The 22,740-nt window shown below is 36.2% G+C and overlaps 1 protein-coding gene across 1 annotated transcript in view; it reads right to left on the reverse strand.

The window, feature by feature from the left end:
- The window catches only part of SNTG1 (syntrophin gamma 1), a 1,017,962-nt gene that overhangs the window by 237,005 nt on the left and 758,217 nt on the right, over positions 1–22,740 (reverse strand). The window contains exon 14 of the mRNA XM_045990984.1: positions 15,740–15,869. Coding sequence (XP_045846940.1) covers positions 15,740–15,869 — 130 coding nt within the window. The remainder of the gene's footprint in view (positions 1–15,739; positions 15,870–22,740) is intronic.

The raw sequence follows: 22,740 nt of genomic DNA on the forward strand, positions 1-22,740 counted from the left end.
GAAGAAACAGAGAGGGGAGCAGAAGGTCTATTGGAGAGAATCATTGGAGAGAATTTCCCTAATATGGCAAAGGGAACAAGCATCAAAATCCAGGAGATGCAGAGAACCCCCCTCAAAGTCAACAAGAATAGGTCCACACCCCGTCACCTAATAGTAAAATTTACAAGTCTTAGTGACAAAGAGAAAATCCTGAAAGCAGCCCGAGAAAAGACGTCTGTAACATACAATGGTAAAAATATTAGATTGGCGGCAGACTTATCCACAGAGACCTGGCAGGCCAGAAAGAGCTGGCATGATATATTCAGAGCACTAAACGAGAAAAACATGCAGCCAAGAATACTCTATCCAGCTAGGCTATCATTGAAAATAGAAGGAGAGATAAAAAGCTTCCAGGACAAACAAAAACTGAAAGAATTTGCAAACACCAAACCAGCTCTCCAGGAAATATTGAAAGGGGTCCTCTAAGCAAAGAGAGAGCCTAAAAGTAGTAGATCAGAAAGGTACAGAGACAATATACAGTAACAGTCACCTTACAGGCTAATAATGGCACTAAATTCATATCTCTCAATAGTTACCCTGAATGTTAATGGGCTAAATGCCCCAATCAAAAGACAAAGGGTATCAGAATGGATAAAAAACAAAACCCATCAGTATGTTGCCTACAAGAAACTCATTTTAGACGCGAAGACACCTCCAGATTTAAAGTGAGGGGGTGGAAAACAATTTACCATGCTAATGGGCATCAGAAGAAAGCTGGGGTGGCAATCCTTATATCAGATCAATTAGATTTCAAGCCAAAGACTATAATAAGAGATGAGGAAGGACACTATATCCTACTCAAAGGGTCTGTCCAACAAGAAGATCTAACAATTTTAAATATCTATGCCCCTAACGTGGGAGCAGCCAACTATATCAACCAATTAATAACAAAATCAAAGAAACACATCCATAATAATACAATAATAGTAGGGGACTTTAACACTCCCCTCACTGAAATGGACAGATCATCCAAGCAAAAGATCAACAAGGAAATAAAGGCCTTAAATGACACACTGGACCAGATGGACATCACAGATATATTCAGAACATTTCATCCCAAAGCAACAGAATACACATTCTTCTCTAGTGGACATGGAACCTTCTCCAGAATAGAGCACATCCTGGGTCACAAATCAGGTCTCAACCGGTATCAAAAGATTAGGATTATTCCCTGCATATTTTCAGACCACAATGCTCTGAAGCTAGAACTCAAGCACAAGAGGAAAGCTGGAAAGAACCCAAATACATGGAGACTAAATAGCATCCTTCTAAAGAATGAATGGGTTAACCAGGAAATTAAAGAAGAATTGAAAAAATTCATGGAAACAAATGATAATGAAAACACAATGGTTCAAAATCTGTGGGACACAGCAAAGGCGGTCCTGAGAGGAAAATATATAGCGGTACAAGCCTTTCTCAAGAAACAAGAAAGGTCTCAAGTACACAACCTAACCCTACACGTAAAGGAGCTGGAGAAAGAACAAGAAAGAAACCCTAAACCCAGCAGGAGAAGAGAAATCATAAAGATCAGAACAGAAATCAATGAAATAGAAACCAAAAAAAAAAAAAAAATAGAAAAAATCAATGAAACTAGGAGCTGGTTCTTTGAAAGAATCAATAAGATTGATAAACCCCTGGCCAGACTTATCAAAAAGAAAAGAGAAAGGACCCAAATAAATAAAATCATGAATGAAAGAGGAGAGATCACAACTAACACCAAAGAAATACAGACAATTATAAGAACATACTATGAGCAACTCTACGCCAACAAATTTGACAATCTGGAAGAAATGGATGCATTCCTAGAGACATATAAACTACCACAACTGAACCAGGAAGAAATCGTAAAGCTGAACAGGCCCATAACCAGTAAGGAGATTGAAACAGTCATCAAAAATCTCCAAACAAACAAAAGCCCAGGGCCAGACGGCTTCCCAGGGGAATTCTACCAAACATTTAAAGAAGAACTAATTCCTATTCTCCTGAAACTATTCCAAAAAATAGAAATGGAAGGAAAACTTCCAAACTCATTTTATGAGGCCAGCATCACCTTGATCCCAAAACCAGACAAGGATCCCACCAAAAAAGAGAACTACAGACCAATATCCTTGATGAACACAGACGCAAAAATTCTCACCAAAATACTAGCCAATAGGATTCAACAGTACATTAAAAGGATTATTCACCACGATCAAGTGGGATTTATTCCAGTGCTGCAGGGTTGGTTCAACATCCGCAAATCAATCAATGTGGTAGAACACACTAATAAAAGAAAGAACAAGAACCTTATGATACTCTCAATAGATGCTGAAAAAGCATTTGACAAAGTACAGCATCCCTTCCTGATCAAAACTCTTCAAAGTGTGGGGATAGAGGGCACATACCTCAATATTATCAAAGCCATCTATGAAAAACCCACAGCAAATATCATTCTCAATGGAGAAAAACTGAAAGCTTTTCCGTTAAGGTCAGGAACACGGCAGGGATGTCCATTATCACCACTGCTATTCAACATAGTACTAGAAGTCCTAGCCTCAGCAATCAGACAACAAAAAGAAATTAAAGGCATCCAAATTGCTAAAGAAGAAGTCAAACTATCACTCTTCGCAGATGATATGATACTATATGTGGAAAACCCAAAAGACTCCACTCCAAAACTGCTAGAACTTGTCCAGGAATTCAGTAAAGAGTCAGGATATAAAATCAATGCACAGAAATCAGTTGCATTTCTGTACACCAACAACAAGACTGAAGAAAGAGAAATTAAGGAGTCAATCCCATTACAATTGTACCCAAAACTATAAGATACCTAGGAATAAACCTAACCAAAGAGACTAAGAATCTATACACAGAAAATTATAAAGTACTCATGAAAGAAATTGAGGAAGACACAAAGAAATGGAAAAATGTTCCATGCTCCTGGATTGGAAGAATAAATATTGTGAAAATGTCTATTCTACCTAAAGCAATCTACACATTTAATGCAATCCCTATCAAAATACCATCCATTTTTTTCAAAGAAATGGAACAAAGAATCCTAAAATTTATATGGAACCAGAAAAGACCTCGAATAGCCAAAGGAATATTGAAAAAGAAAGCCAAAGTTGGTGGCATCACAATTCCGGACTTCAAGCTCTATTACAAAGCCGTCATCATCAAGACAGCATGGTACTGGCACAAAAACAGACACATAGATCAGTGGAACAGAATAGAGAGCCCAGAAATCGACCCTCAACTCTATGGTCAACTAATCTTCGACAAAGCAGGAAAGAATGTCCAGTGGAAAAAAGACAGCCTCTTCAATAAATGGTGCTGGGAAAATTGGACAGCCACATGCAGAAAAATGAAATTAGACCACTTCCTTACACCACACACGAAAATAGACTCCAAATGGATGAAGGACCTCAATGTGAGAAAGGAATCCATCAAAATCCTTGAGGAGATAACAGGCAGCAACCTCTTCGACCTCAGCTGCAGCAACATCTTTCTAGGAACTTCAGCAAAGGCAAGGGAAGCAAGGGCAAAAATGAACTCTTGGGATTTCATCAAGATCAAAAGCTTTTGCACAGCAAAGGAAACAGTTCACAAAACCAAAAGACAACTGACAGAATGGGAGAAGATATTTGCAAATGACATATCAGATAAAGGGCTAGTATCCAAAATCTATAAGGAACTTAGCAAACTCAACACCCAAAGAACAAACAATCCAATCAAGAAATGGGCAGAGGACATGAACAGACATTTCTGCAAAGAAGACATCCAGATGGCCAACAGACACATGAAAAAGTGCTCCACGTCACTCGGCATCAGGGAAATACAAATCAAAACCACAATGAGATATCACCTCACACCAGTCAGAATGGCTAAAATTAACAAGTCAGGAAATGACAGATACTGGCGAGGATGTGGAGAAAGGGGAACCCTCCTCCACTGTTGGTGGGAATGCAAGCTGGTGCAACCACTCTGGAAAACAGCATGGAGGTTCCTCAAAATGTTGAAAATAGAACTACCCTATGACCCAGCGATTGCACTACTGGGTATTTACCCTAAAGATACAAACATAGTGATCCGAAGGGGCATGTGTACCCCAATGTTTATAGCAGCAATGTCTACAATAGCCAAACTATGGAAAGAACCTAGATGTCCATCAACAGATGAATGGATAAAGAAGAGGTGGTATACATACACAATGGAATACTATGCAGCCATCAAAAGAAATGAAATCTTGCCATTTGCGACAGCATGGATGGAACTAGAGTGTATCATGCTTAGTGAAATAAGTCAATCGGAGAAAGACAACTATCATATGATCTCCCTGATATGAGGACATGGAGAAGCAACATGGGGGGCTAGGGGGATAGGAGAAGAATAAATGAAACACGATGGGATTGGGAGGGAGACAAACCATAAATGACTCTTAATCTCACAAAACAAACTGGGGGTTGCTGGGGGGAGGTGGGATTGGGAGAGGGGGAGGGGGCTATGGACATTGGGGAGGGTAAGTGCTATCGTGAGTGCTGTGAAGTGTGTAAACCTGGCGATTCACAGACCTGTACCCCTGGGGATAAAAATACATTATATGTTTATTAAAAAAAAAAAATTTGGAAGGGGAGGCGAACCATAAGAGACTATGGACTCTGAAAAACAACCTGAGGGTTTTGAAGGGTCAGGGGTGGGAAGTTGGGGGAACAGGTGGTGGGTAATGGGGAGGGCACGTTTTGCATGGAGCACTGGGTGTTGTGCAAAAAGAATGAATACTGTTACGCTGAAAAAATAAATAAAATGGAAAAAAAATAAAAGAAGGAAAAAAAATTAATGATTTGTTCTTAAAAATGGGATTTATGAAAAACTTGCTTATTTTGATCTAAACATTTTCATTTTACCCAACACCAGTAACAATTTCCATATTAAATGAGATTTATTGTTGTTATTTAAGTCTATTAATTTTTCTCTTGTATGAATAGATACTATTATCTCTGCACAAAATTTTTTTCCCCACCAATTTACCTATTTTATTTTTATTCATTATTCATAATATGAACTTCAGGAAGTTATCCTTACATCTGTGTGTACATATAGATTTAACCTCTCATAACAATTTTTCATGTCACCTATGGAAGCTGTAATTCCACATTTATTTGTGTGCTTATTTAATTAATGTATCTTCCTTTACTGGACTATTTGTTTCATAAACATGAAGAGTATCTATTTTGCTAAAAATTACAGTACCAATCCCTAGCAAATTAACACTACTGTCCTTCAAAATATTTGAGTAAATAAATGGATAAACAAATCAGGGAGCTGACAATTACCTCAAAAATATGTCAATATCTGGGATGCCTAAGTGGTTCAGTGGGTTAAGCCTCTGCCTTTGGCTCAGGTCATGATCTCAGGGTCCTGAGATCAAGCCCCACATTGGGCTCTCTGCTCAGCAGGGAGCCTGCTTCCCCTCTCTCTCTCTCTCTGCCTGGTTCTTTGCCTACTTGTGATCTGTCAAATAAATAAATAAAATCTTAAAAAAAAAGCCAATATCTGGTGCTAATGGACTTACAAATAATGTAAGTAAATATACATAGATTTGCATTATATATACACATTATATTTATTGTTTAAAATAAACACTTTATTTTAAAACTGTTTTAGATTTATTGTCCAACATATGTGGAATTTAAGAACAAAAACAGAAACAAAGAAGAAAAACAGACTCATAAATTCAGAGAACAAACTAGTGGTTGCCAGAAAGGAGGTAGGTGAAGGAATGGGGAAACAGAGGGGATTAAAGGACATTTATCTTGATGAGAACTGAGGAATATATGGTATTTTTGAATTATTATATCACCTACAACTAATATAACACTGTCTGTTACTTATATTAAGACAGTTTTAGATTTATAAAAAAGTTCCAAAGATAGTAATTCCCGTATACCACACACCCAGTTTTCCCTATTATTAACCCTGTATTCTTCATTGCTATAAAACATTTGTTATAATTAATGAGCCAATACCTATACATTATTATTAACTAAAGTCCATGCTTTCTTAAGATTTCCTTAGTTTTTGTATAATATCCTTTTTCTATTCCAGAATCTCATCCAAGATACCATATTTAGTCATCATTACCTTAAGGACTTAGGCTACTCTTGGCTGTGACACTTTCTCAGACTTTTCCTTGTCTTTTATGACATCAGTTTTGAGGAGTAATTGTCAAGTATTTTGTAGATTCTTCATCACCTGGCATTTTTTGGTGCCTTTCTCATGATACAACAGAAGTTTCAGATTTTTGGGAGGAAGACCACAGAGGTAAAGTGCCATTTTACTACATCATATCAAGGGTATATACTATCAATATAGCTATAACTGTTAAAGTCAACTTTGATCCACTTGCTGTGCTTATAGTTTTTAATGTGTTTGCTTTATAAAGTTATACATCTTTCCCCTTTACATTCTGTACACTGAAAGGAAGTCACTGTACATATTAAGAAACAACATTTAAAAAAGCCATATCTTTTGTATTCTTGTATTTTTATCAATTTACTAATATCTAAAACATTTTCTTGAATTTCCATTGTGCAACATTCTTCTAAAAATGTGGGGTAGAATATTAGGTTTATATTAGTATAAATACAGTGCTGCTCTTTAAAATTACATATTATAGGCTACGGTACTTAGCTGAAGAAATATCTTATTTGAATCTCACTGTAACCTAGTAAGGAGAACAAGTACAATGACAGCTCATTCTTTGTGAGTTTTTTCCTAAATACCTTAATATAGTTGCTTGCATAACTTGGAATATTTTGTAATTGGTGCAACCAAAACAAGAACCAGATTTTCTTACTCATAAGTGTACTTAAATATAAAGCACATGCTTAAACTTTGAACTTTTTTCACTACTGCTAGTGTAGTATATAATATTAGTTAATGAGAAAACACAAATCTTGATTAATCATCATAATGAAATGTAATGTCATTGAATGTTAATATATAATCATATGTAAATGGATACTGCAAATTCAGTAAATGCATGTCAAGATAAATAATGAAACTTAATGAGAGACTGTGGACTCTGAGAAACAAACTGAGGGTTTTGGAGGGGAGGGGAGTGGAGGGTTGGGTGAGCGTGGTGGTGGGTATCAAGGAGGGCACATATTTCATGGAGCACTGGGTGACTGGGTGAGGTGCATAAACAATGAATTTTGAAACACACAAAAAAATTAAATTAAATTAAAATTTTTTTAAAAGATTTTATTTATTTGACAGACGGAGATCACAAGTAGGCAGAGAGGCAGACAGAGAGAAGGAAGCAGACTCCCTGCCGAGCAGAGAGCCCAACGCGGGGCTCGATCCCAGGACCCATGGGATCAGTGGCTTAACCCACTGAGCCACCCAGGTGCCCCAAATTAAATTAAATTTTAAAAATAATGAAACTTTAAGATATTTGAGTTCATGGTAATGTCAGTAACAAAAACTTAAATAGATAATTCATACTGTACTTATTCAAAAGAGCTTCTACATTCAGGGACAGGGACCAGAATAGGAAAACCCAAGGAGGAAGACACCAGTGATATTTTAATTGGGTAAACAAAACAAAACAAAACAGAAACAGAAATAGCCCGTGACATACAATACTTGCCCTTTTATATCAGAAGAGTTGCCAAGTAAAAGAGAAAATTTAAATTATTGTTTGTCTTTCCCAAGGCAGAACTAGTACAAATGGATGAAAGCAACAGGAGAGGTTTATTCAGTATAAGGAAGCGTTTCGTTTCCTGATACTGAGTTGTCAAAGATTCAGTTGCTGCATTGTGAAACAGTGACTTTAAAACATGCTCATCTATCAGACACCTACTGGGGGAGGGGTAGAGATTTATGAGGGACAGGGAAATATGTCCAGAAATAAGCGGTCTCCAGGAATTATCTATGGTGGGTCGCACTGACAGGGCCTCTTCTCCACAGCTATTTTAAATCAGATGATGCCTCCAAAGTTGTAAGAATTTACTGAGTAGTATCTAATGAGTTTTAAGAATTGAATGAGATGTCCTCACTGCAGTGCTTACTGTAGCTTGATTAATTTCCCCCGTCCCTCTTTTTTTCCCCATTTATGCAGTAATCTTTACTTCAACAACTACTGATTGAGTGGCTGACTCATTCATTAACTTCATATTTGTTCAACATGGACTATGGTAAGGACCAAAAATGCAAGGACATAGGACAGAGATGCTACCCTGTTTGAGCAGGGTAAGGTTGGACACACCATCTCCTTGTTCCTGGCCACTGCTGCTGTTGTTCCCCAAGTCAGGCAGAACTCTCCACATGACAATGACTCCCTTTGACTTTAGTTCTAATCTCTGTCTGAAAGACCCATCCAGTGCTGCATGCTCTTTTGGCACCAGCAGTTCTCACAGGCTTCAGATGGTTTCTCCTGACTCATTTTCTGTAGTATTTGAAGGCTTTTAGCCATGCCCAGCAATGTACTGAGAAAAACAGACCCTCTTTCCAGTTGTAAAGACAACTTTGTTCATGTGTTTTAACTCAACAATTATGATTATTTTTGTTGTAATATTACAAGTGAGCTGTTTTTAAAGGATGTAGGGACTCTGGGGTGCCTGAGTGGCTCAGTCATTAAGTGTCTGCCTTTGGCTTGGGTCATGATCCCGGGGTCCCGGAAGTGAGCCCTGCATTGGGCACCCTGCTTGGTGGGAAGCCTGCTTCTCCCTCTCCCACTCCCCACGCTTGTGTTCCCTCTCTCACTGTCTCTCTCTGTCAAATATATAAATAACATCTTTTAAAAAAAGGATGTAGGGACTCAAATGACATCATATTCTGCTTTGCACTTGGATTACTTAGTAATATGCATATTAAGCTGGTTTTCTGACATATGCAAGTGCATTTTGTGTCTACTAGAGGTATGCTTTTCAGATTGAACCATGAGAGTTAGATTAGGTGAAAAAAATGCAGTGTTTTTATCTAGATGTTGAATTAGTTTTGTATTGTTGCAATCACAAATTACCACAAATTTAGTGACTTGAAAACAAAACACTATTATCCTACAGTTCTACAGGTCAGAGGTCCTAGATGTGTCACACTGGCATAAAATCAACATGCTGACAGGGATGTATTCCTTTCTAGAGGCTATGGAGGAGCAACATCCCCTTGTCTTTAGCAGTTTCTACTCACCTCCTAGCTTTCTTTAAGTTCTGGTCCCTTCCTGCATCTTTAGGGCAAGCAAAATCAGATATTGTTATTTCCGTTCTTCTTTCATTTTACTTTCTTCCACTTTTTTTTAGGTAGGCTCCATGCTCAGTGTGGAGCCCAATATGGGGCTTGAACTCATGACCTTGAGATCAAGACCTGAGCTGAGATCAAGAGTCAGATGCTCAACTGACTAAGCCACCTAGGTACACCATACCTTCTCTCACTTTTAAAAACACTGGTGATTTCACTGGATAATCCTGGATAATCCAACCTAATCAATTTATTTGAGGGTCAGCCAATTAACAAAATTAATTCCAACAACAACTTCACTCTCTTTGCCATGTGAGATAACATACTCACATGTTCTAGAAATTAAGATATAAATGTTTTGGGGAGGCCATTACTTTTCCCTTATTTTCTTAAAAAAAAAAATCCCTTCAGTATTTCTTGGATTCAATGTTCTTTCTTATGAATTTTCTATATCTTTCTATTTAACTGAAAATGACTTAATTTTTCCAAGGATATTTCCAAGATATCTCAAGATAGGATAGCAATTCTTTTCTTTTAGTACACTGCCTTTTTGCTTACATTTATTTTTATTAAAACTACCGTTTCCAGTTTTAGACAAAAAAAAAAAAATAAGCCCCCTGCAGTCCATTTCTCCCACTGACCATAACTAAATACAGTGGGCAAAATACAAAAGGCAACTACAAGAAAAATCTTGAAAGAAAATAATAACTAGGACACTGGGGAGAGAAGTAAAAATTAAATAACAACTAATATGATTATAATGGGTTTCCGTTTTTGTTGTGTTTTGTTTTTGCTTCCTTTATTTCCCAAGGTTGACGTGAGATGAAGACAAATTAGATCATGAACAGAAAAACTGAGAAAAGCTCATATTTCTGACCAGAGCCCTGAGAAAGAGGTCCCTGTGAGTCGTGGGTTCTGGAAAGGACAGTCATGACATTTTCTTTTTTGGCTCACAACTCTGCTCCAAGGCCAGGCTATCAAACAGCTGCTGTTATTAATACAGTGGCACTGTGAACATCTAGAAATCCCAAAAGAAAAGCCACCATTTAGAATAAGAAACTAGGAAGGGGGTCCCATTATGGGGGGGGGGATCCTTCTGCTTATTTTTTTCTCTTTTTCATCATTTTGTTTTGCCTTGAAAGAGGGTTTAATCATGAGGAAATGTACACCAGTGCAGGAGGCAATAGTTTGAGAGAAGTTCTGACTTTCTGGACAGATCAAAGACAGCTATTCCTTGGGAGCCAAACAATGTGGGGGAGATCCTAGAGACAAGCAAGTGGAAGAAAGAGATATCCAATTCCATGGATGAACTGAAAGAAATTCTAGGTCCATTCTCATGAAGTGCAGAGTAAAGACTTTGAAAACTCTGCTGATATTAGACACACTACCTTGGAAAATAAATCAGAACATAAAGTCTGAACCTAAGTTGTTGTTTGTTTGCCGTATTAGTTTTTGCAGTACACCAATGACTGCCCTTCCACCACTAAAAAAAAAAAAAAAAAAAAAAAAAAAAAGTCCACATTAAATTCCTGGAACTTGCAAATGTTTCCTTATTTGGGAAAAAAAAAAAGATCGTTATAAATGCAATTAAGTTAAGGGTCTTGGGCGAGATTATTTGGATTGTCTGAGTGGGCCCTAAATCCAGTGATGAGTGTGTTTATAAGAGACACATAAAGACACATAAAGGAGAATAAGCACACAGAGTGATGTAACCATGGAGGCAGAGATTACAGTGTTGTGGCCCTGAGCCATGGAAGCAAGAAACACTAACAGCTACCAGAAGTTGGAAGGGAAGATGAGAGATTCTCCTCTGGTGCCTCCAGATCCAGCCCTGATGACACCTTGATTTGGCATGTCTGCCTTCCAGAACAATGAGAAAAAAAAGTTATGTCATTTTATGCTACCAAGTTTGCAGTTATTTGTTATAGCAGCTCTAGGAAACAAATGCAGTTCCCTTTTGCTGTGTAACTAACTCCAACATTTAGTGACTTAATGAAACATTTTACTATCTTATATTTCCTGTAGTTAGGAATCCAGAGGGGCTAGCTGGGTCCTCTCTCTCTGGGTTTCTCACCAGGTTGTGTTCAGGTCAACTGAAACCACAGTGTCTTCTGAAATTCTGACAGGGAAGCATTTGCTTCTCAATTCACTATCCAGCCTGCACATGAAGGGGAAGGATTACACAGATGGTGTATACTGGAAGTAGAGAAACTCGAGTCATCTTAGAAACTTGCCTATTAAAGTTTGCCAGCTGGCCCCTAATTACTCATATTTCTTCTACACACAAAATACATTTACTCTCCACAATATTTCCCAAGAGTTTCATCCCATTACAGTGTCACTGTATTTTAAGATCTTCAATTTTTTATATGATTTGATCATGGAAATAAAAATTAATAACTTTCTCTATTTAATCATGAATTTGATAAAACAGTAAAGAGCAGAAGAGGGAATTTAAAACTGTTTTTTTTTCTTTTACAATTCATGAGTTTTACCTTTACCAATCTATTCAAGTCTACTTTACCCAAAATACTAGCAAATGCCCACAGCGACCTGGTTTAGCCCTGCTGGAACCCAGCCCAGTAAACTGTAGCCTTTACCGTTCCTTCCTTTCCAATGTGTGAATATGTAGTTTAAGTAGAATAAATGGGCTTCTGTGCAAGCATGACTTTAAGGCAAGTCCCTGAAGCATCCTCTTCTACTACATACCATTACTAAACACTCTGTAAATATTTTGAAGTCACCTTGAATACTGCCAAACTGAAATAGTAAATGTTTGTCAAAATATTTTTAACAATTATATTCAATGACCTTCTGGAAAAAGAATGTTTTTAAGATAACAAATACAATGGAATTTCCACATAAAGTAGGTATGAAAATCTCCCTATTTAACAGAATTATTACTGTTGGAAATCAGTGATCAAAGAATTAGCAAATGGTTAACATATTACTCAAATAATTCTAGTATAGAGCTTTTGTTTGTTTTGTTTGCTTTCTTTTAACTTTCTATATATATTTTCCAATTAGCCCAATTACTAAAAAATAATTCATTATTAAATAGTTTCATAATAAAATTTTAATGTCTCTTTTTTCCTTCTAATCATTAGGAGTACATAAGTTTTATATCATTTCAATAATATGATGTTTGTTTTTACTTGTTAACATAATATTTTATAAGCATTTTCTAGTTGATCTCATTTTCAAATTTATGTTGATCCATGCTAATCTCAAGTGAAATTTCCTAAGCTATCCATCTCAGTGTTTTCCTTTTTGCACCTATGAATAGTAGTTAAACTGTTCAGAATTACTCTCATAAGCTTATGTACCCTCAAAGTATTTGCAGATATAGAGGAAAAAAAATTAAAACTCCTATAACCTACTGCAAAGTATTATTTCTATCTTTTTTAGAATAAAAAAATTAAGAGAACTAGAATAATCTGCCTCTGTTAAAAAAACTCAGCCAGCTATTATTAAGTTGTATCATTTCTTTCACCATATGAACCAACCATATCAATTGTATCATCAGGGCAACCACTGTTCCTCATGGAAGTCAATCTAACTTTCATATATGATTATTATGCCCAGTGACCTTTCAAAGTTTATGTAGTGCTATAGGTACATGGGAGTTTGTTGCAATAATAGTCGTTTTGAGTGAGAACTGATTACAAGATGAAAAGGACATGCAGTTAGAATGTAATCTCAAAGGTGTGTAAGAACAACTAGATAACTTTAATACAACAATATTATCATACTAGGCCTATGGATTTCTCAGCATTGGATAAGAATGCTTTCCTCTCTTGTGGCAAGTACTTATCACAAGGATGAAAAACAAGCAGTAAAATATGACTTGTTCTTCTCTATGCTTATAAGAAATAGACACATTTGCATCCTTACTTTCTTCCCATATGCTTGTCTTCTGGGTCACAGCATTCTAACTAAACACATTCCAAAGAAACAGTTTTCATGAGAATGTTCCTAGGATATGGGGTCATTGTAAATTTGGATCTGGTAAGAGATAAACTTTGGATTTAAAATCTAACACTCTTTTTTTAAAAATTTTTATTTATTTGACAGACAGAGATCACAAGCAGGCAGAGAGAGAGTAGAAAACAGGCTTCCCGCGAAGCGGAGAGCCCGATGTGGGGCTCGATCCCAGGACCCTGGGATCATGACCTGAGCTGAAGGCAGAGGCTTTAACCCACTGAGCCACCCACGCACCCCTAACACTCTTTTTTAAATTTAAATAATGTTTTATTTAACTCAATTAAATATTTTAATATGTAATCAGCATAAAAATTATGAATAGGATATTTTACATTCTTTCTTCACAAGATTAAAAAGAAAATCTTTTGAATCCAGTCTATAGTTTACATAGCATATCCACCTCACACCGGTCAGAGTGGCTAAAATTCACAGGTCTGAAAATGACAGATGTTGGCAAGGATGCAAAGAAAGGGGAGCTCTCTAACAGCTTTGGTAGGAATGCAATCTGGAAAACAACATGGAGGTTCCTCACAAAGCTGAAAGTAGAGCTACCTTATGACCCAGGAATTGCACTACTAGGTATTACCCCAAAAGATACAAATGTGGTAATCTGAAGGGGCATCTGCACCCCATTGTTTATAGGAGCAATGTCCACAATAGCCAAACTGTAGAAAGAGTCCAGATGTCCATCAACAGATGAGTGGATAATGATGTGGTATAAACACACACACACACACACACACACACACACACACACACACACGGAATATTATTCAGCTATCAAAAAAAAATCTTGCTATCTGCAACAAAATGGATAGAACTAGAGGGTGTTATGCAAAGCAAACTAAGTCAATCAAAGAATAACATTCTGTTCTTTTAAAAATACTTTTTTTTCTCATAAATATAGTTACCTTGGCTCATTGTTTAAGTGTTCTAATTACTACATATAAGGAAATAGAAAGTCAGTACTTTTATAGTACTTTATCCCTAGAAAATCCCTTAGAAATATGTCAGGAATGAGGAAAGTTGTGATCCTCAAAGAACACTATATTTTTTGGGGGTGGGAGCAGTCCTAAATTTCTTAACGCCTTCATCTTCTTTAACTCCAATATGATGAAACCAAAAGATGGCAAAGGTTGGATGCTGTGGGGGTCACTCCTTCTCAAGCCATATATGCTCAGTCCAGGCCTCCTTGTTGCATGATGTCCCAGGGCAAGGCTTGGTGTATTTTTACCCATTTAGACACCATAAAATAAATTTACTTCCCTTCATTAGCACCACAGTGAGAAAAAATTTCACACGTACCAAATAACCAAAATTTAAAAAGACACAGTGTTGCCAAGTATTGAAGTTATCTATAGAAAGAGACCTGCAGCCATGGAGTGAAAAATATTTGGCATTCCGAGAAATGCTGAATACTAACGTGCCCCATCCCTGTCAGTTCCACTCCCAGGCAATTCCTTCAACATGGACTCAGAAGACACGTGCATGGCCTTGCTCTTTCCTAGATTTCTAAGCAGAATCTGTGCAAAGATTCTTGAATCAGGAGGGTCATTCACATGAGGAGTGTTTTGTATGTTCATGAGCTTGAGAGTTACATATTTCTGCCTGACCATTTACATAACAGACCTGTGACATTTCCTTGGGACTGAAATGCTCCAACATGGCATAAAAAGGGTTGTGTCTGAAGGGGCATATTAAGACAACGGTATGGATGGTATCTAGTATTGTCTTTGAAATAGAATAATCTTTCATTAAGATCAAATAATCTTTAATGATTCATGTCAGCACTCAACGAAGTGATGTTTTTAGTTTTGCATATTTTGTTGGACTATACTTCTACAAGTAAGGAGAAAGGACTGATTATGTTACAAAAGAATAGTGATAATGAAAACATAGAGATAATGATGAGATCAGAATGGGGAAAGAAAGGTTGAAGTAGAAAAATAGAGGAAAAGTAGAGGAGCCATTTCTGATGATACAGACATGACTCTAAGAGGCAGTGCATCTACAGTGCATCTTCTGACCATTCCTGGGCCAGCATCATCCCAGGTGGGACTGTCTGTCTCCATGCTGACTCTCACCTACCCCTCTCACCCCCCTCAAACAGTTCCAGGTGCAATTCTAAAATCACTAAAGGAAAGTCAATGAATCTTGAAATTCAGTACTGCTTTAGTTGAGACTACTTTTATACTTATATGTATGTATATCTACATATACACATATTTACTTTCACTTATTTAATTTATGCTGATGGTTTATCATGTTTGTGAATGCAAATTTAAATGTGTAAGTATTCTTAAACGGATACTCTAGGCTTAAAATCTCAAGATAAAGTTATTTTCTTTAGGTAAGTGTTAGAGAATAGCTTTCATGATGGATATAAATTCACTTTTAGGTAAGCACCAAGTAGTTGTTGTAAAGCTACATATATACTGAAGAAATTTACCACAGCTGAGAAACTCTATGGCCAGGTATTCCTTGAGTCACTACTTACATTGTGCTTTGTGAGGTTTGAAATATTAGTTGCTATTGCTTGTAGCCAGTCAACACAGTCTTCAGCAGAGAGGCACTGGATAATACCACTGCAGACCCCATCCACAGCAATGACTTGAAAAGCGTTCTGCCTGCAGACATGTCAGAACAAATCAGATCAAACATCATCTCATTTACCTATTTGCAAGTTGAAATAGTTATCTGTTGAAAGCTTTTACACAATACAAATACTGCTTCGAATTCACATTTGCTTATTTCTCTTTATGGATATTTCTGTTTTTAAATAGAACACTAAGGATGAACCCAGAAAACATATAATTTTGAATTCCTAGAAAATATCTTGAGATTCAGATAAATTTGAAGATTTGAGTTGTAAAATATATGTTACATATATGGAAGTATATCTAAGACATGTTAGAAGGCTTATTTTCCCTGTTTACCATAAAAATATACATAAAAGTGTATTTATTTACGTTCATTGACATCATTTCCTCTTTACATTTCTTTTTTTAAAGATTTTATTTATTTATCTGGGAGAGACAGAGAGCAACAGAGATAGGGAGAGAGAGAGAGAGCATGAGTGGGGAGGAGAGGGTGGAGAAGGGAACCCTATGGGGGACTCAGTCAAAACACTGAGATCATGATCTGAACCAAAGGCATCTGCTTAACCAACTGAGCCTCCCAGGGGCCCCTTTACATTTTTCAATGCATTTTTTAATTTACAATGGAAAGACCACAAGAAAGACACACAAACATTAAACATCATATACGAAATTACCTGATGCCATGCAATAGAGCATTTTGTTAGTTGTAAACTATAGTCAACCTCAGTTTATCCCTCTTCTCAAAGATGGTTTGAACAACAGTTTCATAGCTCCTCCTCAGCTTTAAATTTTCTCAGAATTTATGTGAATGTTGTGCATTTCAATAACAACCAAACTTTTCTTTAAAATCCATGGCCAGGGGTTCCTGGATGGCTCAGTGGGTTAAAGCCTCTGCTTTTGGCTCAGGTCATGATCCCAGAGTCCTGGGATCTAGCCCTGCATCCAGCTCTCTGCTCAGCAGGGAGCCTGCTTCCCTTCTTCTCTCTCTGTCTTTCTCTCTGCCTACTTATGATCTCTGTCTGTCAAATAAATAAACAAAATCTTTAAAACAATTTAAAAAATAAAATAAAATCCATGGCCAGTATAAATATCCTTATGGTCTTCTGTTGGTTTTTTGTCATTGTTGTAAAGAAAATTAAATGATGCCATCCTAAGTTGCTTACCAAGTGCTATAGAATTCAAACTAGCTCCCTACAGCTTTAATAACTTTTTTTTTTGTATGAAGTTCTTGCATATTTAGATGTGAGCTTAATGGACAGCATTGATAAAATTTTCAAAATGAAAGGAAGCCAGCCAAATGGTTTGAGCTTGAGAATTACTCTGTTGTGTAACATGACACACTTTGGAAATGCACAAACTGTATTTAAATCTCAGCCATTTATGAAGAAATTAAAACTTCTGTAGTTCAGCTTTCAAAGGCTTTGTAAATTATATAAATTTATATTTTTTTCTTTAATACTTTTTCTGTCTTCTGTATTTTGTAACTAGGTATATGTGGGTAGTTGGCATGATTTCACCTCCTCAAACAAAGAAAGGACACCCCACAGAGCATAGGCCTCGCTCAACTCCAGCACCTGTGTTGCCTTGCCTTCCCATGACATAAATCCATATCTTATAAGTGGACACATACTAAAGCTCTCGCTTCAAAGGCACTCTGCTTCTAAGTTATTGATATTTTTAGAGAAATCTGATCTTACACCCTTCACTAACCCCTTTCAACAGATAACTGGGAAGTGTTCAAATATACTTTTTTGTTTTCTCTTAAAAATACATGAAAAGACTAGAAAGTACAACTATTGTCTGTCTCTTTGAAGTAGCATTCTTTTGAATTTGTGACAAGAAAAAAAATATGCATAGCATGAAAAGAATATTATAACTTCACATGTCTTTCTTAGCTTTAATTTTGATATTCAGCAGTGAGGAAGACATTTAAAACATCCAGAGAACTCAACCATCCATGGAAAATGAGAACTAATTTGAGTTTAGTAATACACATTTCTTTCTGCTCTCTGATGATCATAACCGTTTCTTCATGCCCCATAAATTAAGGCATGTCCTGAACGTATTTGTCCTCTCTGTTTTAAATGAATCATGGCAGCTTCTGATATTTTTAGCTGATTAAAGTTAATATGCTAAGATCAAATCTGCACTCTATGTAATCATGTATGTTACATGGTCTCTAGAAAGAATAATTCTGTGGGACTAATCTTTTATAAATCCAGGCTTACATGTTAACATATATCACTTTTTACATTCCTTTCAACTTTTTAGGTTGATTTAATAGAAACTCTTTCATGAATATAAGTGAAATACTTGAACAGTTCCTTTGCTTACATATGACGTCTTACAAAATAGGCTGATCATAAGGATTATAGTCTTGAATAAATGAGAGTATTGGCAAATTAGTCTACTTAGTTGTGACAGCAATTTCCTATATAGGAAAATGAGAATAATCTACTTTACAGTAAATCTACTATAAATCTACTTTACAGATTTAACAAGTATTTATGGAGTAATTTGTGAGATCCAAGATACTTTCACATATCACTGAAGCTCCATGAATAATTTTCCTGTGAATAATCCGTTAATATGTAGTCTTAACTGCAATATTTGGGAATGTTTAGTGGACTTATTGCTTCATCAGGCACTTAGGAAGAACTATAGTGCTTTTGCTTTTATTTTTAGCTTTTAGAAAATGTATTTCTCTGACTAGAGATAATCAGGAAAAAAAAACTTTTTCATTTCATCTTATTTGATGGTACACATTTTGAAATCAATAGACTATATTGTCCATTTATTTGGTATTGCGAGACATGAAACTTTAACAGTATTTTAGTAGTCTAGAGGATACCCAGACAGAATTATGATTTTTAATATACACACATGTGTGCACATACACACACTTACTGAAAAAACAGTTACAATATTAGAATCAAATAACCTGAAGTTATATCTGCTCAATATTTTTATATTTTCCTAAGGATTCTTGGTCATTGCTCTAGCAATGAAAATTATTCTCAAAAGTTGCTGAATTTTAATGTAGGTTTATTTTTAAATAAAAATTTAGTCTTTCTTTGTGTGAGAAGTGTTCTGCTAACTATAAAATTTCATACATGATTTCCAGTATAATTTATGCATATATATAAATTTATACATATGTCTTATTAACACCATTTATAATTCATATTTTGATTCATTGCTGATTCTATACCTCATGAAGGCATATGTAGAAAGACGTTAGATTTGTGAGGAGTGAACAGAAGAAAGCAGAGAGAGACAGCACTTCAAATATGAGGAAAAAGAAGTGCAGACACTAAAATATACCAATTTGGAGGGGATGGATTGCCACATCCATGAGGAAGAGGGTGGAATATGAGCATGGAAAAGCAGGCAGGCTTGGAGCAGAAGGGCTTTGTATGTCACTAGAGGGGCTCAAAGTCCACAGAGAGAAACCATAGACCTTTATATAGAGAACTATCAATATAACTGGTAAACTATGAGACAATATGGAACTGAAATAAATGCATGTTAGTCAGAGTGAAAATGAACCAATTAGCTCAAGGGCTTTATAAAATCATTAGAAAGGGTGTGATTTAATAACACCATTTTTAAAATGGAATTTGAGGAAGAGAATAGTGTCAAAATTACTTCAAAGTTTGGGTTCTCACTGGGTAAGAGCTTAGATGAAGATAAGGGAAAGCATTTAGACAGGAGATAGTTAATCCAAAACCAAATTATCATGAGCATGTTGGGAGAAATGGGGGCTTTTGGGATTGGACAATGTGCATGTGGGGAGGTGGCAAGTCATGAAGTTGGTGATAAAGTAAAGCCTAATCATTAAGAGTTTTGCAAAGCATGAAAGCATGTTAGAACACTTCTACCTAATCCTTAAAGTCGGGAGAGCCAATGGAAACATTCATGAATTGGAATGAAAGGCTCATATCTGTATTTTAGAGAGATTCTCTGTGGTGGTGAAGAAAATGGAAAAAAAATGATAATAAAATGAAGAAAGATGTAGGAGGGTATTGCAATAGTCAAGACTGACAAGATCAGAGTTTGTTTTGAGAGAGTGGTTTTCTGTGTACTAGTAGAGAACATTGACTCAGATGGTATTGAAAACAAGCCATTTACTTGATTTGGTTATTAGTTATATGGGAAAGTGATAAATTAAAGGAAAAAAAATAAAAGGAACTGAGGTTAGTGATTTCATCAGTTTCCTCTATTTCTTACTGAGTTCAATTCACATTCACTGAGGTCACGATCTTTTCTGCACTGGGCATCCGATCTTGGTTGAATGCTTCGTTATAGCTTTTATTAGTCAGGCTCAAAACCTAAAATTTGGTGAGGTACATGGGGAGCTCTTCTGAACTATTTTGTTACCTATTTTCCAAGGTTTAAATCGCCAGTTTGTTTTGTGATTTGAAATACAGTACCTCATCATTCTCTAAATAAGTCTGTAATTTTATGCAATTATGTCTGCCCCTCCCTAGTATTCCCTTTGTCTGAAAAATTCTTCTATCCCACTTCATTTATTATCTGCAAAATTATTGCAAGTAATTTTATGTAACTTTCTAACTTTGAATTTTTCTATGTGTAAAATAAAAATAGCAATATTTGCCCCTCATACCTTGCATTTTTAAGACTTTTTAAAATAGCAGTTTTAGGGTCACAGCAAAATTGAGGGGGAAGTAAAGAGATTTACAATATACTCCTTGCCTCCACACATGCATGAATATTCCCTAACTAGAGTGGTACATGTGTTACAACTGATGAATCTACATCAACACATCATTAGCACCTAAAGTCCACAGTTTACATTAGGATTCAATTAGTGTTCTGTATTCTGTGGGTTTTGACAAATGTAGGATATCATGTATCCATCATTATAATATCATACAGAGTATTTTCATTGCCTTAAATATCCTCTCTGCCCAACTCCTTAATTTCTTCCTCTACCTTCCCTTGTATATTCCTATACCTGTAGCCACTGATCTTTTTATTGCCTCTATTGTTTTGTCTTTTCTAGAATGTCGTATGGTTGGAATCATGCACATGTAGCTATTTCAGATTGATTTTTTTCACTTGGTAATATGCATTTACAGTTCTCCCATGTCTATTTATGACTTGATAGTTCATTTCTTTTTAGTTCTGGATAATATTCCTTTATCTGGAATATACAGTTTATTTATCCATTCAACTGCTTTATTTTATTATTTTTTTATTAATATATAGTGTATTATTTGTTTCGGGGGTATAGGTCTGTGATTCATCAATCTTACATAATTCACAGCACTCACCATAGCAAATACCCTCCCCAATGTCCATCATCCAATCACCCTATCTCTCCCACATCTGTCTCCTCTAGCAACCCTCAGTTTATTTCCTGAGATTAAGAGTCTCTCATGATTTGTCTCCCTCTCTGGTTTTATCTTGTTCCATTTTGCCCTCCCTTCCCCTATGATCCTCTGTCTTATTTCTCAAATTCCCCATATCAGTGGGATCATATGATAATTATCTTTCTCTGATTGACTTATTTCACTTAGATCCATCCACGTAATTGTAAATGACAAGATTTTGGGTTTTTTGATGGCTGTGTAATATTCCATTGTATATGTATATATCACATCTTCTTTATCCGTTCATCTGTTAAGGACATCTAGGTTCTTTTCATGGTTTGGCTATTGTGGACATTGCTGCTATAAACATTGGGATGTGCATGCTCCTTTGGATCACTACATTTGTATCTTTGGGTAAAAACCCTGTAGTGCAATTTCTGGGTTTTAAGGTAGCTCTATTTTCAACTTTTTGAGGACCCTGCATACTGTTTAGTGGATGCAACAACTTGCATTCCCACCAACAGTGTAGGAAGATTCCCTTTTCTCCGCATTCTCCCCAACACCTGTCCTTTCCTGACTTGTTAATTTTACCCATTCTGACGGGTGTGAGGTGGTATCTCACTGTGGTTTTGATTTGTATTTCCCTGATGCTGAGTGATGTGGAGCACTTTTTCATGTGTCTGTTGGCCATTTGTATGTCTTCTTTGCAGAAATATCTGGTCCTGCCTTTTGCCCATTTATTAATTAGATTCTTTGTTCTTAGAGTGCTGTGTTTGATAATATCAATTTTGGATATTAGACTTTATCTGATATGTCATTTGCAAATATCTTCTCCCATTCTATCAGTTGTCTTTTGGTTTTGTTGATTGTTTCCTTTGCTGTGTAAAAGTGTTGTGGGTTTTGTTGTTGTTGTTGTTGTTGCTGTTGTTTTGTTTTGTTTTTAATCTTAAATGAAATCCCAATATTTCATTTTCGTGCTTTCTTCCCTTGCCATTGGTGATGTGTCTAGGAAGAAGTTGCTACAGCCAGAGTCACAGAGGTTGCTGCTGTATTCTGCTCAAGGATTTTGATGGAGTCTTGTCTCGCATTGAGGTCATTCATCCATGTCAAGTCCATTTTTGTGTGTGTTGTAAGGAAATGGTCCACTTTCATTCTTCAGCATGTGGCTGTCCAATTTTCCCAACACCACTTGTTGAAGAGACTGTATTTTTTCCATTGGACATTCTTTCCTGCTCTGTTGAAGATTAGTTGACCATAGAGTTAAGGGTCTATTTCTGGGCTCTCTTTTCTGTTCCATTGATCTATGTGTCTGTTTTTGTGCCAGTACCATACTGTCTTAATGATCACAGATTTGTAATGGAGCTTGAAGTCTAGAATTGTGATGTCATCAGCTTTGGTTTTCTTTTTTCAACATTCCTCTGGCTATTTGGGGTCTTTTCTGGTTGCACACAAATTTTAGGATTATTTGTTCCATTTCTTTGAAAACAGTTGATGCTATTTTGATAGGGATCACATTAAATGTTTAGATTGCTCTAGGTAACACAGACATTTTCTCAATATTT

Source organism: Meles meles, chromosome 1 (assembly GCF_922984935.1).
Source record: "Meles meles chromosome 1, mMelMel3.1 paternal haplotype, whole genome shotgun sequence".
Lineage (NCBI taxonomy): Eukaryota > Metazoa > Chordata > Mammalia > Carnivora > Mustelidae > Meles > Meles meles.